We start from the raw sequence: 24,628 nt of genomic DNA on the forward strand, positions 1-24,628 counted from the left end.
TTTTTCATTTGAACAATAAAGCATGTAAACATTTTCTAGGAGAATGAATTCGTGAACCAGTCAAAAATAAAGATGGAAATATCGATTGATAAAGATGGGGTTCAGTCATTTAAAATGTGTTTTTATTCGAACAAGTTGGCTCCCCGACTCTGAAGCTGTTCGGATGAATAATGTCTCATTGTAAAAATGTCACTGTTTCAGATAACTTCCTGTTTTATTTTTGGAATCATATGCTTTTTATTTGAATCTTTTTCTTTTCTGCTCTATTCTCTTTTTGTCCTTTCAAACCTCCTTTCAGATATAGTTTCATACTGTTTTCAGGTAATAACTTATACTCCCTTATACTTATACCCCTCTTCCCTCTATGTCCCCATCTTATTTTCTGGTTCATAATTGCTTGTGCTCTTGTGTTTTTCAAAATTTTTTTTCAAGTGTCTCCCACTTGACTTTTGCCCAACCCCTACCTGTTTTGTTTTCATCCTTTACTGCCCTCTCAGTTTTGAGCCTTGCCTAACAATAAACCTAAAATCCTTATCTACCTCTGTCCTATCCGTTGCCTCTGTAAATCAGCAACGGATCAAGTTTAGGGCATGGCTTTGAAAAAAAAGAATCCAGTTTCTGAAGTTTTATTCTTTACAAGCAAACCAGTAGTTTTCAAATGTACTTTCAAACTGTTTGAATGTATGACATTGCTACATGAGCGCTCAAGTTACAAACACTAAAAACATTTGTATGTGTATTCAATGTAGTAACAATGAATTTTGTGGCATAAGCTTGAGTCAGCTTATGCTATCTTCGCTTGCTGTGAAAAAATGCTTACACTTGCTGGATCTTGATATTTCACAAGGCAATAAAACATCACAGAACGAGGCCCACGTAAAGCAGCGACACCCAAATGCAACAAGGAGAATAACAATAAAACGACCATCTTACAACAATTACAACATATTCTACATTCAATTGAAGGCAAAGAATGAATGTACTGGTGCAGACCAGGACACCACAATTCTGTGTTACTATGTTGCTTGTAAGTTAATTATATATACAGTATATACCATGCAGTTGAAAGCACTGTATGACATGTTTGCATGTATACTTAAAACTTAATATTATAAAGACATTACCACAAAACAGACTTATTTTTCAGTTGGCAGTGGTGATGCAGAGATTTCATAAGGCATCAAACTCATCACACTGCAACTGGTTTTAAACCTCCCAGTATACAATACATTGTTTTCGTTAAGTGTGCCTTTGAAGTTCAAGAATTTGCAGATTCTCCCTCCAAGCATGACAAAGTTAAATGAATAAAGTTTAGGAGGTCAAGACATTCCAATTGGCAAAAACACAACTTTCTCTGTGTGCGACGACTGATAATGATCAACACACAGACACAGGCGTTATGAAACATAACACTACTGATGTGAAAGTCATTAGCAGAAATTCAGGTGACCGTGAGCTGTGTGTCAGCCTCATGAGCGAAGTCCATGATATCAATCTTTCCACAGTCCATCAAATTTCAATATAAAGTGTCTTACTTGAGCATCTATCTACATAGTGAGCACATAAAAATGCAAATAGTAAAATATGTGTTTTTTTATTTTTATTAAAATCAACACCTGATGCACATTTCAAGTCCTAATTGAGGGCAATGCAAGTGTCAGCCTAAGTTTCCAGCTCAGAAATATTATTATTCATTCGTTTGACAGTTGATGCCTTCAAGGAAATCTAAAATGCTCACCTTCCTTGTGCATATGAGAATTGTCGGAAGCTGCCATGTAGGATGTGTGTATGTAAAATGTCCAGGGATTTAAGAATTACTCTCCTGTTGAAAGGTTGATTTCCTTCCTCCACTCCTGCAGCCAGTCTGTCACAATTTGAAATGACTGAAACACTCAGGCCTCTGATGCATGAACAACAATGATTGTCATTTGTGTGTGCCGTCCAGCCCATTAAAGACGAAGTGCACAGAAGCCACCCACGACGGTCCTACAAGAAGAAGTCAGAATGGTGTGTCCATCTGGCTACCCTTTGCAGCGGGCGACACTACCCCATAACTCCTTTCCTGCCATCTCAGCCACTGCATGTGGACCTCTTTCTGCACCTGTCAAACAAGCACAGACACAACAGCTGATGCTAGAAATCACATATCCCCCACACACGTACGCACAAAAAAAAAACCAAAAAAAACACAGGCGTACACAACCCCAACTCCAAAAAAAGGTTGGGACGCTGGGTACATTTTCAATAAAAACAGAATGCAATAAATTGTTAATCTCATAAGCCTATATTTTTTTGCGAATACAACATAGAAAACATATCAAATGTTTAAAGTGAGATATTTTACTATTTCATCAAAAATGTAACCCATCTTGATTTTGATGGCAGCAACACCTCAAAAAGTTGCAATAGGTTATATAAATGGAATGACTATCTCTTCTTTTCGCAACAGGGTGTGAACATTTGGGAGCTGAGGAGACTAATTGCTGGGCCTTTGGTAGAGGAATGCTGTCCCATTCTTTTTCTTGCATTGGCTTCCTGCTGCTCAACAGTTATAGTGTTTTGCATTTCATGATGCGCCAAATGATTTTAATTGGTGAAGGTGTGAACTCCAGACAGGTCAGTCCAGTACCCGGAGTCCTCATTAATAGTATGCAGCAGGCAGTTGAGTATTGTCTTGCTGAAATGTGCAAGGACCGGATGGGAGCACATGTTGCTGTAAAACCTATATATAACTTTCAGCATTGATGGCATCTTTCCAGATGTGCAAGGTGTCGGTTCTGTTAACCCTAATGTACCCCCATGCACCGCCACAGTCTTTTGCTGCCATCAAATTCAAGAGGAGATGATATTTTTCATGAAACAGTCAACTGTGTCACTTCTGATGTTCTGTTGTGAATAGAATATTGGTTGTTAAGATTTGCAAATCTCAGTCACTCTCAGTTTTAATTTGCATTTTACACAGCGTCCTAACTTTTTTGTGGAATTGGGTTTGCGCATATGGCGTATGTTTCTATAATCTATGTGTCACTATTTTCAAATGAGATGGAAAATTAAAAATGATCCGATCTTACATTTGTACAATGCTGTATTTGTTAACAAAGCAGCAGTTATTGATATAATCAACCTTTTTCTAATCTAGATGAGAAATTACATTTTAGGTATTCTATCGAATATATAGGCAAGGCAAGGCAAGGCATCTTTATTTATATAGCGCATTTCATACCACAGGCAACTCAATGTGCTTTACATAAAGACAAGGCATTTAAAAGAACAGCATAAAGCAGCATAAAAACAAGCAATTTAAAGAGAAAAAAAAAATAGAATAAAAATTAAAGCAATCAAAGAAGAGGGGAAAAAGAAATATATAAACTCAACCATAAGCACACCGAAAGAGAAATGTTTTTAACCTGGATTTAAAAGTGCTTACAGTTGTGGCTGATTTCAGTTCTGCTGGTAGTTTGTTCCAGTTGTGTGCAGCATAACAGCTAAAAGCTGCTTCACCGTGTCTAGTTTGAACTCTGGGCTCCACTATCTGAGCTGAGTCAGTAGATCTCAGAGCTCTACTGGGTTTATACTCTGCTAGCATGTCATTCATGTATTCTGGACCTAAACCATTCCGTGATTTGTAGACGAGCAGTAGAACTTTAAAATCTATTCTGTATCTGACCGGGAGCCAATGTAAAGACTTGAGAACTGGGGTGATGTAATCTGATCTCTTTGTTCTGGTTAAAACTCGGGCTGCAGCGTTCTGAATGAGCTGCAGCTGTTTGAGACTCTTTTGGGGGAGTCCAGTCAGAAGACCGTTACAGTAGTCAAGTCTGCTGGAGATGAAAGCATGAATCAGCTTCTCCTGATCTGTTTGGGACATGAAACCCTTAATTCTAGATATGTTCTTAAGTTGATAAAAGGCTGATTTGGTGACTGATTTGATATGATTGTTGAAGGTCAGGTCTGATATAGCAAAATAAGCAACCAGTGTTTCAAACATCTCAATCTGCAGACCTCTAAACATCCCATTGCAAAGTCTGACGCATTTTTAGAGAGTCCCATGCCAAACTATTGCTTTGCAAAGAGTGACTGGTAGGCCGCATAGTCTTTGCCATGAATTAGCCATGAGCAGCCATGGGCATGCAAACATTAGTCTATTTAGATTCATCTCACAAAATGTCCAACCACTGTACCTTTTTTTTCTTTCTAAAGTGCAATGTACAACCTTAGGAATACAAAACAGTACCAAAAGTGAAATTTAATTTGAAGCTTCTCTGTTTTTAATCCACAAGCGGATACGTGTATACATGTATGTTAAAGTAAGTAATCCATATGGCAGTTATAGACCTTCAGGTATCATCTTTGTGGACCTACTTGACATAAACATGGATTTTGAGTTGCTGCACAGTGAGAGTTAAGCAGACGGGTGTTGCCCTCAGACTGATGGGAAGTTGGCCTCACATTAATCTTGATGGTTACATAAGCGCTCTGGGTCCTTTCCTTACGCAATGAGGTGAAGAGATGTGGGAAATTGTTTTTGCACTTTAAGCCCTGATGACTCAAAACCTTTCCCCTGTCACTGGCATTTGATCCTGCTAAGCAGATTTATTACGCAGCAGAGATCTGTAAATCATCTGTGAGATTTGGTGAATATATTATGGTCAGTGCTTAAGAGTAGTGTGGTTTGTGCTGACCTCTTGATTGAGAAAGCAGTAGAGGACTGCAACAAGAAGCCCCTGTAAAATAGATTATTTCAATTATCATCATTTATATTCATTCAGAAGTTACAAATGTCCAAATAGCTTATGTTGAGGAATGAGAATATGTTTCACTCACACAACCAGTTCACTGCTATTGGAGGTTTTTTTTTGGATTCATATCTTATTAATAAACTGTTGCAAGCCTTTTATGATTGAAAGGCAAAAGCTGTGAACGTTCCTGCTTTTCCTTTTATTGTTATACTACAATATAAAGACTAGTAGATATAGTTTTAGATGTCAAGTTGTTGAATTCCTCTGAAGGAAAGAGCCCAGACAAAAAGATAAATCCAATTTTGTGCTTGACATTAGGCAGAGGACTTCAATCAGATGTTTTTGCAATTGTTTCTCAGGGCGATGAAAACACATCTTACGCCCAGCTTCTTTTACATTACAACCAACACAGCATTGCTAAGCTATACTTTTGCAGACAAAAATTCTATGTAAAACCCTATTGTGCCAAAGTAGAACTCATCCATTTGACTTTTATCAATGCATTAACTATGTATAAAAGTTGTCTGTGTTTGTACCTGGAAGGACCCCATGCAGAGCTCGATACAGAGGCGAAGGTTCACGTTGAAGTAGTCAGGCAGAAAATTAAAGAACATGTAGTGGGTGCCAAACAAAGGGATGAGGAGGAGGGTAGACTTGGTCAGGCGTCTGTGGAACAGAGGCAAAGAAATCAGATGCAGGAGGTGAAGCTACTTGAGGGAGTCAGCTGGTTCCTGTCTAATCTGAATGCTGATGACATGCAGTGACACTGACGATCGGATGTCAGTCATGAGGACACTTGTGTGCGTGTGCTTCAGTCGGCAGATATGGGAGCACTGTAGCTCAGCTAGGTGGTGCAATTAAGTCGAGCATCTTCTAACTTACCTTGATATGTCTTTTATGAGCTTCAGAATACTCGATGTGTTAGAAAACTTTCAGTCAATTAGTGAGCCTATTACAATTACACATTCTGACAAGCCTCCGGTGAGGGAAAAAGTAGACGTGGCCAGACTGAGTAGGCTGTGGTTTAGTGGTGACTGAATGAATTATTCAATGCCATGCTGTGGTCTATTAGCAGTTTATGCACAACCTTCATCTTTTAACATCAGAAAGTCTACTCAGAGTACAAGAGTATTTGAAAAAGTGTCAATCATCACACTGTTAAAGCTTAACAGTTTTTGGTTTCAGAGACCAGACATTCCAGTCTGTATCCGGAAAAGGTGAATCTAAATTTTATGAAAGCAAGTCCGAGACCTGTGGGAGCCTTACAATTGGAAATCTTCAGTCCTCACTGTGTATAAAAATGCAGACATGATTAATAAACGAGAACCTGTATCAAAGCCGAAATCACACTGTCTGCAACTGTGTCTAGAGCTAAAGGAAGACTGTACCTGTATTGTGAGGAGTTATTGAACTGGATCAACCGAGGATTGAGCTTCTGTATCAGGATTCTGATGATATTTATGAAGAGCATGAAATTGACCTGTTGATAGAAAATTTCGGCTTTAATAGGTTCAAGTTTTAAGAGGTATGAAACTGTACAAAATGATTCTTACACCAACATGATTAATGCATGTCATGGCAACCCTGTGTGCAGCCAAGTGTTTAAATGACTTGGACTGGTGTGACACTCTATTCTAACTGCACAAAAGGAATTCTTTTTTTTCAGAGATGTCTTGAAAGTGAAAGTTAAGGTGCACAAATTGTCTACATAGTAGTCTGTAATAGCCTTGGAAAACAATCAACTGTTTATTACTTTTTTTGTTACAGCACAATGGAAGCATTTACCGCTATAGAGACAACAATCGGTCCCTTAATGATCCACCAGTAGGGTGAGTCCTCATTTATATCCCAGCATCTGCATGAGAAGAAATGTTCACTTCAATAATTCTGCAGACATTCCTTCTAGCATCACAAACAATAAGTTAAAGTGGTGTAAAATTAACCTCATAACAGATCACAAGCAGTGTGAGGACAAGTGACAATAAACTATGAAGTAGCTGGAAAGTTAGTGAAGAAAATCTACATACTCATTACTTATTATCTTAAATAGTTTCACTGTGGTTGCAATTCATTAACTGCCTACGTAATAAATAATGGTGACTGTGTAAATTGAAGAGGTAATGGAGGTTAATACAAACTCTGTGTCCTCAAAATACACCCTGGATCCAATCCAGAGGACTATGAAGAAAACAGGCACACCTGTGGAGAGGAAGAATCACAATTAATGTCAGGGAGATGTAATCAAGACACACTGACGTGGTTGAATTGTAATTAGTCAGCTACCGGTGTGGGAAACTGTTGTATTACCTTTCCAAAACTATATCTGCTCTGATTTGAGTAGCAACAACTAAACTAAAAGCAGTTGCATTATTTTTGATGCTTTATCCACTAAACTGTGTGTACTTTTGATTCAAAATATGAACAGGTGTCATCGGTTCTCTGCCTCACACGCTCTCCAACTGGCGGTGACCCCTTTTTTCTAAACCTCCATGCTGAGATCTTGAGAAATCAACTTCAATCAAGTGCATTAGTGGGGACTGCCGTAAGGGATAAACCAAGTTTGATTTGGTTTGTTTTCTGGGGATACCACAGGGGCAAGCAGGGGAGTGTTTGTCTGTTAAAAATAATAACCTGGAGACCTCTTCTTTCAGCTTCTTTATGTCTCTGAGGACTGCTGTGAAATTTCTTTGATGCAAAGAACTATAATAAGCATAAAAATACATTTGAACTGTTCAACTTGATATTTGTGATATTGTTTTGATTAAGGAGGATAAAATAAGTCAAATCTTTAAACTATGAAAGACAAACCGGCATCCATCTGGGGGCGTCATGTGACTTATACAGAGAAATCTTGGGCAAATTCAGAATTTTACTTTTATTCAATAATTAAAAACAATAATCAAGAAACGTGGTGGGTCAGTTGAACTACAGGAAATGATACTTATTGCACAAAGCAGACAGGTTTCAAAGCAGAGTTTTATTCCAAACCACATGCAGGTTTGACAGGCAGGAGCTCTGTAGCGCTGCAATCAGAAACGGTATAATCGTTTCTGGATCATTAAGATCATTAAGAATTTGGAATATTAATTTTAAAAATGTATTTACAGAGATAAAAGGCTATACATGATATACAGCCCTGTTTTGGCCCAAACTAACACAGATTAGAGTGTAAAGATCTAAAAAAAATTTGCATAAAGTAATTTCATGCAGATTTGTTTGATGATTGACCTTTACATGAAACTTCTTTCAACAGGACTTGTCTTTTTATTCAATAAAGGAGATGACCTACTCTTATCAATAACACATAAAATGGCCCTGAAGTTGCCTTACTTTGTAAATAATGCATCAGTTAAATGTAAATTTAGGATCCTGTCCAAAGATTTATTAAATGATTCTCACCCCATCCCAGCAGGCTGAAGCCCCAGAGGCATCGGCGACTGTGATAGAAAGAGGAGAGCAGCAAGGAATTTAGGTAGAGCGCCTCCACCAGGAGCCAAAAGAAATTGGCCATCACACAGTAATGACAGAAGACCACAGCGGCTTTACAGGCAAACTGCTTGGAAAAAACAGGGAGGAAAAAAAGGGACAAAGAGCAGAGCGTAAGGAAGAATGAGGCAGAAATTTGAGATCAGGAAAAAATAAATAAATCGCCCAGTAGGAAATTCTTAAAACGGCCTGTTGTTCTGAGGGGATTTATCTTACGGTGGAGAGGGTGCAGTGATTGGTGTCATCACTGGAGAACAGAGTTGCATCCTTTATGAACACCGCCACAGATTTCAGGATGAAAGTGACAAAGAGCTGGATGTGAATAAAGTTCCTGGCACATCGCAGCCTCCTGTTGAAAACAGGCAAACACACACAGTGCCTTATCACACTGCGCAACGAATACATATATGAAATCTTTCTAGTCACGCATTTATTTCATCTTGGACATACTTCTCTTTGTATTGACACAGTTTTTGATTTACATATTCACCCTTTCATTTGTCCCTCTCTATCAACCCGTATCACCCTTAAGTGCCATTAAAAACAGAACTACGCTCTGTTAATTCCTTTAGTCCTGTGATTGAAAGAGCTGGTTTTTGTAGCTTTTGTAAGGGGGGGGGGGGGGGGCACAGGACCTGCTTTACAGTCACTTATTACAGTAACAGAAATATAATGGCTGGCAGATTTATTTATTTGTTTTTCAATTTTAGGCTAACAAGGCTGCTCAGGCATCTTATTTGGTTTACAAGGATGACCAAAACCGATGAGTAGCAGCAGTTCTTAAAGGCTTTATGGAACACCTGTGAAGGCCTTGGAGAAATGTTGTTTCTTTGTAGAGCAACAATGCCCTTCTATTATTCTTTGAGCCCTCGGTGAGTTGTGTCCTTAGTTAAGTCTGAACAGAAATTGAGTCGGATACTGTTGTGCTTCCCAAAGTTTACCAAAATGTGCTCTGGATGACCGGAGCCCCCCCTTCATCGAATCAGCTCATACCTGAAGAGCAACAGGATCGACACAGCAACGGCCAACACCACCAGAGAGATGCTGTAGCCGATGGTGTATATCAGCTTCACAGTGGCAAAGTAGGACTCCTCAGTCTGAAAGCAGGGCAAAAAGAAAAATGAGGATTTTGCATGCAAGGTCATCATACCCAAATATCAAAGCTTTTCAAAATGCATGTAATGTCTTAAAATGAGACCAAATTACTTGCAAACTTGAGACTGAACTGCAATTTTTTGGCAGATTCAAATGTCTTTTACATCAAAACAAAACGTGCTCTATATAGTACTGACACTAGTGCTCCCCAAAACTACAGCACGATCAAGCACCATTCTCCCTTTGTGAAGCAAGATATTTCCAGCTATTACCCAATGCGTGACATTCCATTCCTCCTTGCAAAAGTACTTTCACATTTACGTCTGAAAGGATCTCCCATTCCTCTCCAGAGAAGCAGGTAATTAGTAGGACAATAAACTTGTGTGATAAAAGACAAATCCACCTCTTGAAACATGTTACTGTTTTCTTTTTGTCCTGGTTTATGGATTTTGTAGTGTTCTCTGTTTCTTTCTTTTAGTTTACCTCGTTTCTGTATTAGCTTGAAATTGATTTTCCCTCTGCACCTTGGTTAGCTTTACTTCCTGTTATATCTTATGTAACTTGTTGCCTTGTGCACCCTGTTTAGTTTTGCCTCTTGTGTATTACTAACAGCCTTTTTTTCTCAGGAACATTATTAATGAAATGACCTTGATCTGAGTAGTCGCCATGATAAGAGCTGTGTGAATTCTCAAGTGACAGTGGTCCATCCTTGAAGAAAGAGCATAGATAATTTTGTCCCACCGTTCCTTAAAACAACAATTTTCAAAGCAACGTTTGAATATCAGCTACCAACTGATTCTGGAAACACTTTCAATAGGTTTTGAACAGTGTTTTCAACGCTGCAGACCCACATCACAGCTGTCCTGTAGGTTACTTAAGGTCAGATTCCTGTTGAAGCACGGGCATCTTTTCCTAAGCCCTGCTTAATCTTAGGAAGGGGCTTAGGAAAAGACAATAGGAGAGGATTATTGACTATTTTCCTATACCCGTAGTTTACTTTAACGCACCTGCCTTGTGTTTGTCCTCCCTAAGTATGCTTGTAGGCACCTTGGATTCTGGTTTTCATTGATCAGATCCTTGTTGTTGACACTCATTGTGTTAATGTGGATGTGTTTGTTTCCGGCTCTTCACTTGTTTCGTTGGGATTCATGTTGCCTTCTGTTTTAATTTTCTAAGATTCATGAAAGACTCCTGAAGTCTTTATCTACCTGCCTCCTGCAGTCCGCCTGCATTTGAGTCCTCCCTCATCTAAAAAAAAACATGACATATTCAGACTGTCTGTGTGTTGATTTTGAAGTTGAGTAAGATGGGTCATCCTGCTTATCGTTTCCCTGTCCCTTTCGAGTTGCTCCCTTTTTTCCTATTGGCTGTCTGCTTGTTCCTGCTCCTCCTGTTTCTAATTTTCTGCCTGACCTCTGTGCTCTCCATCTGGAGCTCCTTTTTCTTCGGTCTGACCTCTTAAGCTGCCTCGCCTCATCGACTCTCACCTCAGGAATGTCATCTTCCACATTACAGGCAATATGGTACGGTGGGAAAGGCCTTGACCAACCTCCATTTGTACAGTTTCGGCTCACTGACCCTACAAAGAGACATGGACAGATCAAGAAGTCAGTTATACCCCAGAGAGGTTGGTTTTCATTGATAATCGAGGTTAGAAAATAACAAAATAAAATAAATCAAACAAATATAACATTATTACATGGAATGTCACACGGTAAAATATAAAATTACTGACATTATGTCCCTTTCAAGATAAACGCTAATCATCTTGGTGACCACCTGACTTCACGTTTAGGCTTCACCTGCACAACTAATGACATTCTGACACAAACCCCAGAATCACCTCTGAATGAGAAACACACAATTCAGAATATATTCAAATGAAATGCATGTAAACCAAGTTTGCATGATAAGAACCTTTTAAATAAATGATCTTAAGTTATTTGACTTGTCATGGAGTGAAATAAAAAACAAAAACATCTGGTTGCAGCATCTGGCAACAACTGACACGTAGTGTGTGTCTAGTAGCTTTTAGAAGCTTCTCTCACTTCTCAAACAGTAGTTTCAGTCACTCTTCAGTCATTTGTGATCAACCATTGTTTTGTGCTGCTTTACGTGTACATTGGAATATTTGCCATGCTGTATTATTTCTGACATGCAAAAACATTTCACTCTGAAAAGCCTGTATGATCTTCTGATTGTATCATTCATTTTATTTATGTTGAAAGAATCATGGACCAGAGGCAGATAAACAAATCCCCAGCATGATAGAATATCTGTAATGTTTAACTTTTGGTAAAATCTTCTTTCCCTTGTGGGCTTTTTTTGAAGCACTGCATTCCCTTAAAGCTCTTCTTTGATGTCCTCTGTCCATAGACTAAAAGTTGCGGCTTATTCATGTGAGTTTTTACAAACAGGTTTCTTGCCTGTCCTCCTTGACCTTTGGTCATGTAGCTCTACTTGAATCAATGTGCAGCAAATGATATGGGCTGAAACAAATTCAAACAACCCTCTGGGAATTCCCTGGTTTTTTTTTTTTTTTTTTTTTTTTTTTTTTCTGCACTGCTTCCTGGACTTCTGGAGAAAGTACTGCTGTCTTTGGAGTTACGGTCTCCTTATTTTGATAATCAAAGTTCTTAGGACAACTCTTTCTGTCTTCACTACTGTGAAAAACAAGTGGAAACACTCAGCCCCTTTTTATGCAGCAAAGCCGTCGTGTACTGGTTAATTCAGCTTTCGTGAACAGTATGTTAACACGTTCATTTCTATATTTTCTTTTTCTTTTTTTACAATACATATATTTTATTGTTGGTTGCACTGTGGTATATTTTTTACTCACTCCTCACTTGACCGGAGCCATTCTTTGGAGGTTTGTGTAGTCAGCCTGTTCCTGAGGTGGTTTTCTATAGTGCTGTTTTCTGCCACAGTCCACAGAATGACCCTTACACCATTTTTAAAAACTGCACACACTTGATTCCTCCACTCAACTTCTCTCCTCTTGCCTTCATCGGAGATGCGAGCGGAAGAGACAAGGACAAACACAAGGATAGAGGAGGCTAGTTGACATGCATTTAACAAAATGAGACATCCTTGCTGAAGGGCGTCATTTTAAACCAATGTCAATTAATAGGACGTGTGACACATCTACACTATCTAACCATTTTATGTTGCAGTTTACCACTTTATTTAATCAAATCTGTCATATGAGCAAGAATCCCATTAGTAACAACGTAGATATCTATTTTTAATTCAAATAAAAGTGTAGGATTAAAGTGCCGTGCCCTCTTCAGATGTCGTGGGTTCCAGCTCCTCCGACACGCCTCTTTCTTCTCTTCTCAAGGTCCATTAAAGGAATTGAGACATCCTTCAGAATATTTGGTTGAGAATAATTTGCAGATCATAGGCAGCAGGACAGAGGAGAGAATAGGTGAAGAGGCTGAAATGATAGAAATGAGATGAGCCTGTAGATGTTAGGTTGATCAGTTTAAAATTGACCGTAGGGGTGAGTGTGGGTGTGATTGGCTTTGTTTGTTAGAAGTGTAATGGACCTGTGGCCTGTCTATGGTGTAACCTGCCCCTGTTCCTGGGACAACTGGGACGAGCTCCAGCCCACTGTGACCCTGATCCATATAAAGCAGGTATAGAAAGAGATACAAAGAACTTTTTGTTGTTTTTCAATGAATTTGGATAATTTATTGAAATTCTTCGTCTTTTTTTTCCCTTTTAATTTAATTTGAAGGTCTTCGGATGTCAGGAATTGTCAAAAGTATATTAGCACGCTGGCATTAAGCTGCTTTCACATCGTATCAGAGTCTCCCTCGTGTAAAATGTCAACATCTAAGTTTAAACAGGAACATCGAAACAGGAAAAAAAAACAGATACTTTCTGAAAATGTGTGCCTAACATCAGCGTGATCCTTTGTTCAATATTAATCATGAATATTATGGATATAATCCACCTCTCATTTTTAAGCCTCACACTAAACAGCCTGCCATCACACAAACCTCAACGCTGTTAAGTGATGCTTTCGAGTCATCCCATTTCGTCCATTCATCCGATATGACATGAACATGGCATGTGCATTTAGCCTGAAGCATCCCTGTGCCTCAGTGTAGCCTCACAGAGCTCAATCACTGTGTTATTCCTTTTGCTCATTTTGCTAAATATCCCACTTTTCACAATCTTTACACACCTTTAAACCTGCTAATCTCTTTGTTAGAAAAGACTTAATTAAGTTGCAGTCTGCTGTGACAATCTGGCAGCCTGCCTAAATCGCAGTACACCCAAGCAACCAGATGAATGGCTGAATGGAAAATAAACAGATAAAACACGCTTAATGTATGAACTCATGAGGTTAAAAAAAATCCTTTGATTTCAGGCAGAAGAGTATTTCAGCTAAATATCCGTCTAATTTGACCACTGTATCAGATCTTATAGTCACCTGTGTTGTTTTTGAAAAGAGAGAAGACTGCAGGACAAGCTCTTTGGACAGTTTCCCCGACAACTGCTTGAGGCCAGCAACTAACTGCATCCCAGAATGGCCGACAACCTTTTTAGAAGAGGTTTAGGAAAGGAAAACAGGTTAAAAATGTCCACATTAGAGTAGTTAGTCAGAGAGAAAAATAACGTAGATCTGAAATCCACATTTGAAATATATACTCATAGAGAATCAGTGTATAAATGGTGTGAACAAGATTTCCAAAACCATTCTTCCAAATCATCATTCTCACTCTTATATTCACTGAAATAGAAAATAAATGATTAACTGTTTTGGCTTACCTTTATCTTAAATTAGATTGGCTGTATAAATCCTTTTGTAACCATGCTTCATGCTTTAATCTGCAGATGAGTCTCTGTGATAGATCACTCAGTGTGTTTTCATTCACCAGTTCGGATGCCATCAATGATCTTCCCAGGAAACAAATTATTCTCTGTGAAGCATTTATTCCAGTATAGGCTCTTTTGTACTTAATGTGACCATCTGCAGTATATTTCATACCACAGTCACAGCCACTCTTGAATTTACATGAGATGCTGCTACAGGCTGGCTGTTTTGAAAATGCAAACACACCTTCTGAGCTTCTGTTTCCCTCCTCAGCAATGTACTGAAGGCAATGGTGCTCCTCTTTCTCCAGCTGAAATATGTATTCACACTCAGGGTGCAGACGTGACGAAGCCTAGAGGTAGGACATACAGCAATAAGGGAAAATGTTTGATTAAACATTTTCAGGGGTATATAGGCAGGTGGATTATGTGGTCACTGACACCATTAAAAAAGGTATTTTATGTGTGTGAAAAAAGTGAATGTCCTCCTAAAGGGGGCAGTGACTCATTTTGCTCTCCCACTGAAACGGTACTTTTTGGCAAAACCCACCTATGGGTGGCATTAAGCACAATAATCTTTCATTACTGTGCACGGGGGGGTTTAGAATGGTCCATCAACAGAGTTTGGCCTTAAGGACACAGATAATTATCCCAGTTCCAACAACACCACCAAACGGATGGAGCTATCTGTGATTCTACAAAAAAAGTAGAAGAACTGGATTTGTATTTTGACATTCATTTCAGATTGACAGAGATGAGTTTTGTTTCTAAGAATGTTATGTGATGATGTAAAGTAGATTAGGGAGTAGAGTAGTGGGAGGACGATGGATGGAGGAAATATAGAAAAGAGTAAATGGGCGTATGATGACTCTAAAAACTATTAATGTTGTTTGTGGAGATTTGTGGTCACAATGTTATATGGTCCAATCTCCCCATTTTGCCCGGTGTTCATATCAATAAATGATGGAGCAGAGAACATACTGTGATTTTGAGCATGGAAAATAATATAACACAGGAAGCTTTAGAGAAGGGACTGTTTTGAACAATAATTGTGAACTAATGATAGTCTCAATGAGGCTTAACAATATAGATATGAACGTAGAACACCTATGCCTGGCAGACTGGATGATTTTCAGTGATGGTGAGGGGTTTCCAGAAGACAGACATCCAAAAGCAAACAATCAAAGTAGTGAGATGAGATGCAATAAAATGAATGCAGATTCTGATGATACTTTGTCAAAGAGCTAAAAATCATTTCATCACTGGGTCTTTTGTATTACTGCTAAGCACTAAGGTACAGAGTAGATTATACAAATTAAGTCTGTCGAAGGACAGAAGGTCAGAAATAAAGCAGGAGTGCTCCCTCCAGCCCGGGGATGAATCTCTGCCTCCTCAAGCAGACGAGCTTTTTGCATCTTGGGATCTTGTTCACAAGCGATTGACAGTTGGAGCGAGAGTTTTACAGACGGATTGGGGCTTTGGTTGACAGGTTTGTTACCCAGTGGAGGTGAACAGAGCCCCCAGGATCTTGCTAAGATTAATCACCTGTGTATCATTTCTAGCTGGAAAAGCTGTAACTGTTAACTATAGTGAGAACAATTATGCTAAAAAAAAGTCTTCATGAGTGCCCTGAGCCTTGTTTTAATGTTATAATGTTGCATAAGCTTGGTGGCAGCCACGAACCACTCCTAATTATAGAAAGCATTTGTATTTTTTGTTTCTTGACTGGACTACTGTGTTGCAAAATTGAATACTAATAATGAAGAAAACTGAAGCTGTCCGGCAAAAATCTTGTTTTATTGTCACCTAGAGTTAATCTGTGATGTTATGACAAGCAGACGAGCTAAAGGGTTTATGTGGCGCTTTTTAGGTTTTTATGTTATTTGCATTTACTGTTTTTATGATTGCAATGTATAGCACTTTGGACAACTGTGGTTGTTGTAAATGTAGTATATAAATGAACTTGACCTTTTATTTATCTTTACCTTGGTCGGACGACCAAACTGAAATGCACTGTTCATATAATCTGTACTTTTCATGGGTTGGAACTTGACATATCTAACCACAAAGTGTACAAAAGCCAGGAAATTATGGAACATTGGTTTAGCTGTTTATATACATTTCAATGCCGAGACGATAACCCTGTAATTCTCTGTGGAAAGAATGGTTAGCGGTGAGAGGGAAAAGGTTGAAGGTGCAACACCTCCGTGGCTTGAACTGAAAAGTCATGTATTTCATCATCTACTCTGCCAGTGAACTTAAGAGGTCTCAATCTAAAGGTCAGAGCAGGGAGCCGGGTGTTGTTGTTGGTTGTGATAGGACACATCAACAGTGTCCTGCCTGATGAAATGTCTCCCTTACTGTGTTTATATGCTCTTTTTAACATTGTCATTATATTTCACGTGTATTTCTGTGTATGCAGCATCATCCTATTTAAGAAACCACACCACACTTTCTTGTGTTAATTACAATAGGATGTCACAAGGAGTGACAGCAGTGTGTCTGTGCCCGATCCAGTCATTATTCATGTTCTAGGGACCTAAATGTCCTTAGGCAGTCACATCATGTGGATATCTCTTGGTTACAGGAACGAAAGCAAGGTCCAAAATGTTAATAATTGAATTCTAAGATTAGGTTTAGGCAAATAGCCATTGCAATGAAAGTGATAGTAAATCTTTAGGAAATAAATGTCAATGTAACGCCCTCCAAAGTCCTGAACACCTGACTGGAAATGTAATCAGACTAGTCAACATTTCATTAAGGGGAACAAAAGATAAATAATTTTTTTTTTTTTTAAAAAGCATATAAATTAAGCAGGAATACCAAAAGGATGTCTCTTAATTTCCAGAATCATTTAAAATATGGAGAATGATATATTTTTTTCCCTATACTGCGCAATTTTTAAGTGTTCCATTTACGTCACTCCTCTCTGCATCCAATTAACAACGGCAGGACAACACAACATGTCACAGGCACGGTGCTGATAAATCCATCACTGTTACTGATATTGTTCAGACTTTGTCCTTGTTTCAGTTCATCTCCGTCTTATTTCAAAGCGCCTGAAGGGAAAACAAAATTTCTTTGTGTCAAATTTCCACTGAACTTTTCATGAAACAAAGCTTCTGAAACCAAATTCCTGCAGGATCACAGAACATTCCTCTGGAGGAGCAAAATTTCCCCGAGCCACCAGCTCTCTGAACGCTATCCCATAGGAAAAGCTGCTGTGTGATATGAATATTTCTATTAAAAAGATCTAAGAGTTTCTCTGCATGGAAAACAACAACAGCTGCACCTACTCACAGCCATTAGAAAGGATTTGATGGCCTTTGAACTGAGTGAGATGTGACATTGTCGGAAAAAAAATGTCATAGGCAGGAAGAGGAAGGGTTCAATCTTACCGATGAAATTTGGGTCTTTGCTAAAGTCCCAAAACACCAGATAAGCATTAATGAACATAGTTAATCAAAAATATAGACACTTTCATCATTGCTACACATAAAAATAAGGAATATCATGAAGTTGAATAATGCAGAATAGAAAAATGTATTCAAATGAACTTACTCCTTTTGACAAACTAACACATTTTAATAAACAATGTTGTGCCTTGAAATTTATATGGATACATTATATATATATATTTTCAATTTTTACAATCACCAATCAACCTCACAATACTTTTCTTTGGATGGTAAGAGGAAGCCGGAGTACTCAGAGAGAAACCCACACACATACAACATCCAGAGCATGCAAACTCCACACAGAATGGTCCCAAATGGGATTCGAACCAGAATCTCATTTGCTGTGACCCAACGGTGATAACAACCACATCACGTTGCATGCTCACACAAATCATTGTGTTTTTTTTTTTATATAAACCAATGATTGTGTTTGTGCACCATAATAAGCCAGTTATGTTAATAATAAAGCGAAGGTGTTAAGAACACTAAACTGCACACATTCCTGCTGAGAGCGTTTTTTTTTTTCCCCCATTTTCTTTCTGAGTGGGAACAAATCTGCACCCGTCTCCTCATCAGCACCACCTCCGCCTTCGCCACTGATGAATGAAGATGCTGAAAAGCTCTGTCACTCCTCTTACTTCTTAAAGCAACACCTATGATATGACGTGAGATGTTACTGTGCAATGTCCCCGGCAGTTACCCTCTCAGTTCAGAGGCTATGAAAAAAAAAAATATATATATTTTTTATATTTTCTCCAGCGGAGACGTTGAAGACAACAGTCATGTGCTGTCGTATGCTTCCAGACAGGACAGTGGTGTAGTTTTCTTTGCTAACCTGTGATTGTGTAAACAGAATTAATTGTTTATTCTTTGAATTATGAAAAGGTTAATTAAGGTGAAGGGCATTTCACTGTTCAACAAGCGTAAATTCAATCACTGTTGGATTATGGTGACATGTAGCCACTTTGCACTGAGACTTATCACTGATGATGGTTATAAAACTCATCACTGTGACTTGCATGCAAAGGTTTGGTGGTCCTCTCTCTTTAACGGGGGTTTACGGCCCTTATCACAACACATTCAAATGGCTGTATTACATTACGGGTGCCAGCTACTTTTAATGAATTTTTAGGGACCGAGCAGTGAAACTGCAAGGACCCTATTGTATCTGTAAGGTTTATTATTCCGTCTTCTTATTCTTTGCAAAAGGTATGCGAAAACTCAGGAAATTTTGCGAGCACCACCTGCCAGTTGACGACATGAAAGAATCTAAAGTTTAAATTTTTGGGAGTCGCTCATTGGCTCTGTAGCGCCCCCTACAATGCTTAAAAATGGTGCCCGCAATGGGGTTAGTTTCGCGTGGGACGACGAAATTCGGTTCACTCATTCATCATGCCCAGACGCACAAAAAAGTCTCATGCCGTCATGGTCCCACGTCCACAGGAAGGCGGCCATTTTGGATGGGAAGTGAGTTTTCGTGCCATTTTTGACCGATTCCATGCCTTGCATAAGATCAAACTTGTCCTACAGATTTAATGCTACAGACTTCAAACTTGGTCAGGTTACTCTTAACACATTGAATACCGGTGGTTTTTACAGAATTATGTCGTAGAATCCCAGCGTTCTAAACCATTTTTTTGACGTTTTTTGTACAGTCACAGCATATTATGTGATAGGGCCACTGAAACATGTTATGGCTTGTTTGAAAGCTGAGACTTTAACCTGGGTCAAAACTGCGTGTCTCTAGGTGCCGCCATTAGCGAGCTATCCTTAGCTAAACCAAGGCGGGTATCCACCAAAATCAACAACAAACTGAGATATCGGGGATTTTGTGAAACGTGCGCTCTTTCAGCCTGTCGCACTTTAGATACATATCCGGGTCAGAGGATTTGCGTCGTGTCGCATGTTGCAAAGCTAACCTGTTCATAAGACCGCCTCCTTAGACTTGTCGCGTGTCTTCTTCTCCTTCTTGTTGTTTGTTTATGTTACTTTACCGTCACCCTCTGGAAACCGACACGTGCGATTGGACAAAATGCGGAAATGCACAACAATCAATGCAGCGTTATCAGCGTTGTTCTTGAGTTGACGCAAAGCCATTGGCGTAATGATCAAAATGTCCAGATGATGACACCAGTTTTTGACTGCCAGCTATGTCAGTTCTGTTCATCACATAATTACAAAAATCACACAGAATGTGCATTAGAATGTATAGGTTCAGAATCCATAAAAAAAACGTAAAAACGTATTTTTACCATGTGGGAGCCAACGCATGGGCAGTAAAAACGTAGTTTTACGTGACTTGGGAGTCAATGTGTTAAGACATGGGGGGGAAAATCATGGGGAAACTTTTTCAAAACTTAAAGGGCGTGGCCGTGCGGACGCCTCAAAGTTTGATGACTCGCCATCACTCGCCACAAAAAATGAAGTCGCTTATAACTCCCACATACATTATCCAATCTGTCCCAAACTTCATACGGTGAATGCTGGACCCAGCCTGAACGCGCACATATAAAATAGTGACATCCACCTATAGCGCCACCTGCTGGTGGTTGGAAACGTCTTTTTTTTTTCCACACCTCGCATTTGATCGAACTCCTCCTACAGATTTAATGCTACAAGCTTCAAATTTGGCCAGATTACTCTTAAGACATGGGGGGAACAAATCATGAAGAAACTTTTTCAAACCTCAAAGGGCGTGGCCGTGGCCAGGCGGTGAAAATCGTGTGATGGCGTTTGTGGTTTGAAAGCCTAATCATCATCGCCAAGTCATGAAACTTGGCACACACGTCCACCCTGACAACCTCGTCCGTATGTAAAGGGTATCGTGTGTGGGCGGAGCAAAATGGCTCAGTGGCGCCCCCTTAAATTTTCAAAAACCCCTCCGCATTGGGGTTATTATGTGCTCATACATACGCAGAGGGTATCGTGCGTGTGGGCAGAGCTGCAGCTGCAGCTCCAGCGTCCAGCACTTGCCCCAATGTACGCACACCTCGGTCCCGCCTACAGCTGCTTGCAGCTTTCTAGTTTTAAATTGGGTTTTATGCGCACGCAACCCAATAACATGACCAATCCAAAGCTTGGTTATTTTTTTCCCCCTCAGGGTCTTTAAATCCATTCATTCATTATTCTGCTTCCAGTGGGTTAGAATTTTAATTTAATTAACTCTTCTTAATGGGTTTATTATTCAAATGGTAACAGGCATTATCTTTTCTTTTTTTTTTTTTAATCCAAGTTTCCTTTTTGCGTGCATGTACATCTTTCTGCATCTTTTAGTTGTTGTTGTTTGTTGCGTTTTTGTCTTGTTTGGTACCTCGGGATCGTTTCAGTCACACTCACTTTGGAAAGCTTCTAAGACAACTCAGAATGTCTGGAAGAAGGTATCAGCCAAATTGAACACTGCACATCAGAGAGGTGGCATCCTCACACGAGGGGATGCTGCGACGACGTCTTAGGCAACATAAAAATGGAGTGCGAGTTTGAGGAAGAGAAAATATCAGGGGGTGAGGAATAAAGAGAGTCAAGGCTGGGTTGTTACAAGCACTGAGGCCACATGACGTGCCCATGTATTTCAACAGCGTGATGTGATGAAGGGCGACACGATGCTGCACTTGAGAGGAAGAAACAGAGGTAGGAAGAAAGGCAAGGAAGAAAGGGAGGAAAGGACTGCACAAGGTAAGTCTGGATAATATAAACCCTGAAACTAAATGCAGAGCTAAAGGGTCTTCACACTGCCAGGTTACTCTGCAGTCTGCAGTAAAAATGTTCCCTGAGAGGTAAAGCCTATTATCCACTAACTACCCAAAAAGGGGGCACAGCATCAGGCTCACTTTGCAGATGTTGCCTTCTATTTTCAACAGCGAATCAGGTGCACTTGTAACCCTCCTGTACTCTGGCACAGAACGGAAATATAAAATTTGTTCTTTCAATCAGACACATAGCACAAACAAGGTCAGCCTCTGAAGTTCTAATTTCGTATACACAAAGGAATATTTTGACATTCTTTGAGAATGAGTTAATTTGCTTTTCTTGCCAAGAGTTTGAGAAGCTGGAGACAGACTGACTGATTAGCTTTTTTTTTGCTTTTTTTTTAAGCAATTAAAAGCTCATTTTACAGAAGAATCATGTTTGTAACCTGTGTTTTTGTGATGTAATTTCTACCTAATGCTTGTGGAATGAATTGAATGAAACTCATAAGAAGATAATTCTCCTGCCCCATTTTTTTTTTTTTTTTTTTGATAATCCTTTTTACCCTTTCCCATTTTATTATCCTATAAGGTCCAAGCTTAAGTGCAACATTTTAATCACATTACAACATTCAGGAGACAAGAGATAAAACCTGCCCCAGTGCATTGCGGTGCATTCGTCTTGTTCACTGGGACTGCGTTTTCATTTCAAACAGAGACTAACAGAGACAGAGGAGGTGCCCAATGATGAGTGTGCGCCCTGCTCCTTTTCTCCCTGCAGCATGCAGATCATCACACCACCAGTTTGTCTGTTTCTCAGATTTCTATGCTGTTAGGAAATTAACTAGGTGGCAGTGTTATAATAGCAGCCCCATAAAGGCTGCTTTGTGTGCATACAAATGGGACATGACAAACTGTGTTAGCGTGACATGTGCACAATTAATTGCCTGATGTGCCTCTTTACAGCTGACAGGACAGAGAAAACAAGGAAACAATGTTGGTATATTTGGGATTGCAAAATAACTGCTGTTGGAAAATAGAGGCCATAAGGTTATTTTGCCTTTACTCATTTCAATAAAGCAAATTCACAAATTGTTGTCTACCCCATTTGTTTCCGTAAGCTCACGCATAAATAAATGTTTCAGAGCATGAACACTATACAAACTGCTGGCATCATACCTGGTATCTTTTTACATATTTGCAATGAAAGCTTCAAGTGCTCGAACGGATGCACACAAGACAAAGCCATCAAATAGCAATGGAGCATTTTGGCTCAGTGCAGATATATTCTTTTTCCTTTCCTCTTTTCTTTTTCCATTTGTCATTTCACTCAGGAAGTGTGGTTATAAAATGTATTTTTTTTTAGAAAAAAAAGGAAGAAAGAAACTTGTCAATCACACTTAGACTCCACGTCAGGGGACTTTTTTGGGGGACCAAAGATGCCATGATGTTATGTTCGCCTTATTTTCACAAGAAACTGCAAACAACATGAAAATAATGTATCATATTTGCAAGCAGAGTAGATGGTACCAGTTTAGCAGCTTAAATTAGCTTTTACTGTCTTCCCATTTACACAAAACAACAGATAAGATACAGACGTCCACCTGCCTTTTTGTATCCAGTTCTTAGTATATGATCCATCCATGTGCGCTCGCACACATACACACGCACACACAGATATCCTGTCTCATTCCACATAAAGAAAATAAATCACACACATTAATGAACAATGTTGGCAAAATATGGACGTACATATACACTAAGACTGGATCCCTAAGCATGACAGGGAATTAACTGGACTGAAATGCCCCCCACCCCCTCACACACAGTCACAAGATCTCAGTCCAAAGGGACACCTTTGGAACATGGTGGAAGCGGTAGAAGTGATGGGAAAATGCTGCAATACGGACCAAAATCTCCTCTGAGGAATCTGTCCATGCTTGCACCTTGTGCCATATGTCATATGCCATATGTCATATGCCACAAAACATATGGCACACTCGTGCTCACATGCACACTTATGTAGAGTTATGTTAATTTGTCCAATTACAAAAAGGGCTTTACATATTAAAAAGCTTTCAATCGCAAATCCTCCCTCCAGTTTGATAGCCTAAAAACTACGCTGAGACCAAGCATTAAGTACACGTTCATTATGAAACTGTAACTTCAAAGTTATTTGAGTGTGAACTGTAACTTTGAAAAACTTTAAAATCATGTGAATTAAACACTATGTCATTGATAGGCTGTTCACATTCAATGGAAGATGCAGTGTCCTAGAAAAGATATTTGTGCAAGCTTGCATGTGTTAAAATGGCACCTCGTGATACTAATGGACACAATTTTCATCTTCTTTTGGGAAGACATTGGTGTTCTCTGCTACGTTATCTTAAGGTGTTGCATTCATTTGACATGCACAGATTCAATAATAAGAAAATGATTTTGAACCCGTGTGAGGAGCCAAACCGTTTCTCTGCATATAGATACAAGAGGGCTCACATTGAGGTCCGTTTGTGTCTTAAAAAAAAAAAAAATCACACCCGTGCCCCCACCAGTTTCACCTGTGTCCTTTTCCTCAGCTTTCAAGCTCCGTTTACCTTATCATCATACTCAAAAAAAAAAAAAAAAAAAAAACCTTTTAAAAATATTTGTTCCAATCAAATTAGGTCTTTCAGCTTACAGTTTCAAGCAGAGTGCGTCAAGTTATTACCTACACTTGCTTTGGTTTAAAAACACAAACAAACATGCAGCTAAAGTAGATTACTCACAGCTTGGGCCAGACAAAGAGTGAGAAAAAGCCCTCTGATGTGGAGACGGGACATGCTGCCGGTTCCTTCTTTACTGTCCAACCGTGGCGCCTTGCTGAGACGCACTCCTGCAGGTCGGGGTGCTGCGCTCCCTCCAGGTGGATAGAAAGTCAAACTTGCAGTACCATAAAAGGGAGGATTCCGGTATTTGTTTCCACAATAAAAGCACACTTTATTTTTTTTAAGTTGTCAATTGGGGATGCTTGCAGCTTAATTACTTTTGTCACGTGCCAAGAGCCATGCAAAGATCCGCAGCCAACAGGCCGATTGAAACGGGATGGATTTACAGGCAGCTAAGTCTGACATGCTGTGCATGTGAAGGAACAAATTATGAATTGTATTTTGAAGGCAAACGTCGTGTCACATTTCTTGCTTTGCGGCTCAAGGACAGTCAGAGGCCCTGCAGCTCGTGCTTTCCGGAGCCACATTGTGTCGCCAAAATACACAAAAGCGAAAAACACATTTCATCAAACAGAAGAGGCGGCCAATTTCTTTCAACACCCCAGAAACCAAATTAAGAGGGACAACAAAATGTACTT

The 24,628-nt window shown here is 39.4% G+C and overlaps 1 protein-coding gene across 2 annotated transcripts; it reads right to left on the reverse strand.

The window, feature by feature from the left end:
* Positions 1-407: 407 nt before the first annotated feature.
* On the reverse strand, positions 408-24,152 carry ghrhrl (growth hormone releasing hormone receptor, like). Of its 2 annotated transcripts, XM_075485233.1 has the most exons (13): positions 24,051-24,152; positions 14,392-14,497; positions 13,762-13,869; positions 10,808-10,899; positions 9,219-9,322; positions 8,442-8,574; positions 8,139-8,292; positions 6,878-6,938; positions 6,525-6,594; positions 6,128-6,219; positions 5,276-5,405; positions 4,683-4,724; positions 408-2,101 (listed from the first exon to the last, which is right to left on the reverse strand). In XM_075485233.1, exons 1-13 carry the CDS (start codon positions 24,102-24,104, stop codon positions 2,000-2,002), a joined length of 1,248 nt encoding a protein of 415 aa, XP_075341348.1. In that variant the 5' UTR covers positions 24,105-24,152; the 3' UTR covers positions 408-1,999. The 2 variants fall into 2 exon arrangements, with proteins under 2 accessions (XP_075341348.1, XP_075341349.1); XM_075485234.1 differs by lacking the exon at positions 4,683-4,724.
* Positions 24,153-24,628: the final 476 nt, after the last annotated feature.

The sequence above is a fragment of the Odontesthes bonariensis genome, chromosome 15, assembly GCF_027942865.1.
Source record: "Odontesthes bonariensis isolate fOdoBon6 chromosome 15, fOdoBon6.hap1, whole genome shotgun sequence".
In the NCBI taxonomy this organism is placed as follows: Eukaryota; Metazoa; Chordata; class Actinopteri; order Atheriniformes; family Atherinopsidae; genus Odontesthes; species Odontesthes bonariensis.

Excerpts from the sequence above, each read along its gene's own strand:
- ghrhrl (XM_075485233.1), bottom strand. The coding sequence starts at position 24,104 with ATGTCCCGTCTCCACATCAGAGGGCTTTTTCTCACTCTTTGTCTGGCC. Across the intron at positions 14,498-24,050 it reads CTCTTTGTCTGGCCCAAGCT|GCTTCGTCACGTCTGCACCC; the intron begins GTGAGTAATCTA and ends TCCTACCTCTAG. Across the intron at positions 2,102-4,682 it reads ACTGCTTTCTCAATCAAGAG|GTGCAGAAAGAGGTCCACAT; the intron begins GTCAGCACAAAC and ends CTTGTTTGACAG.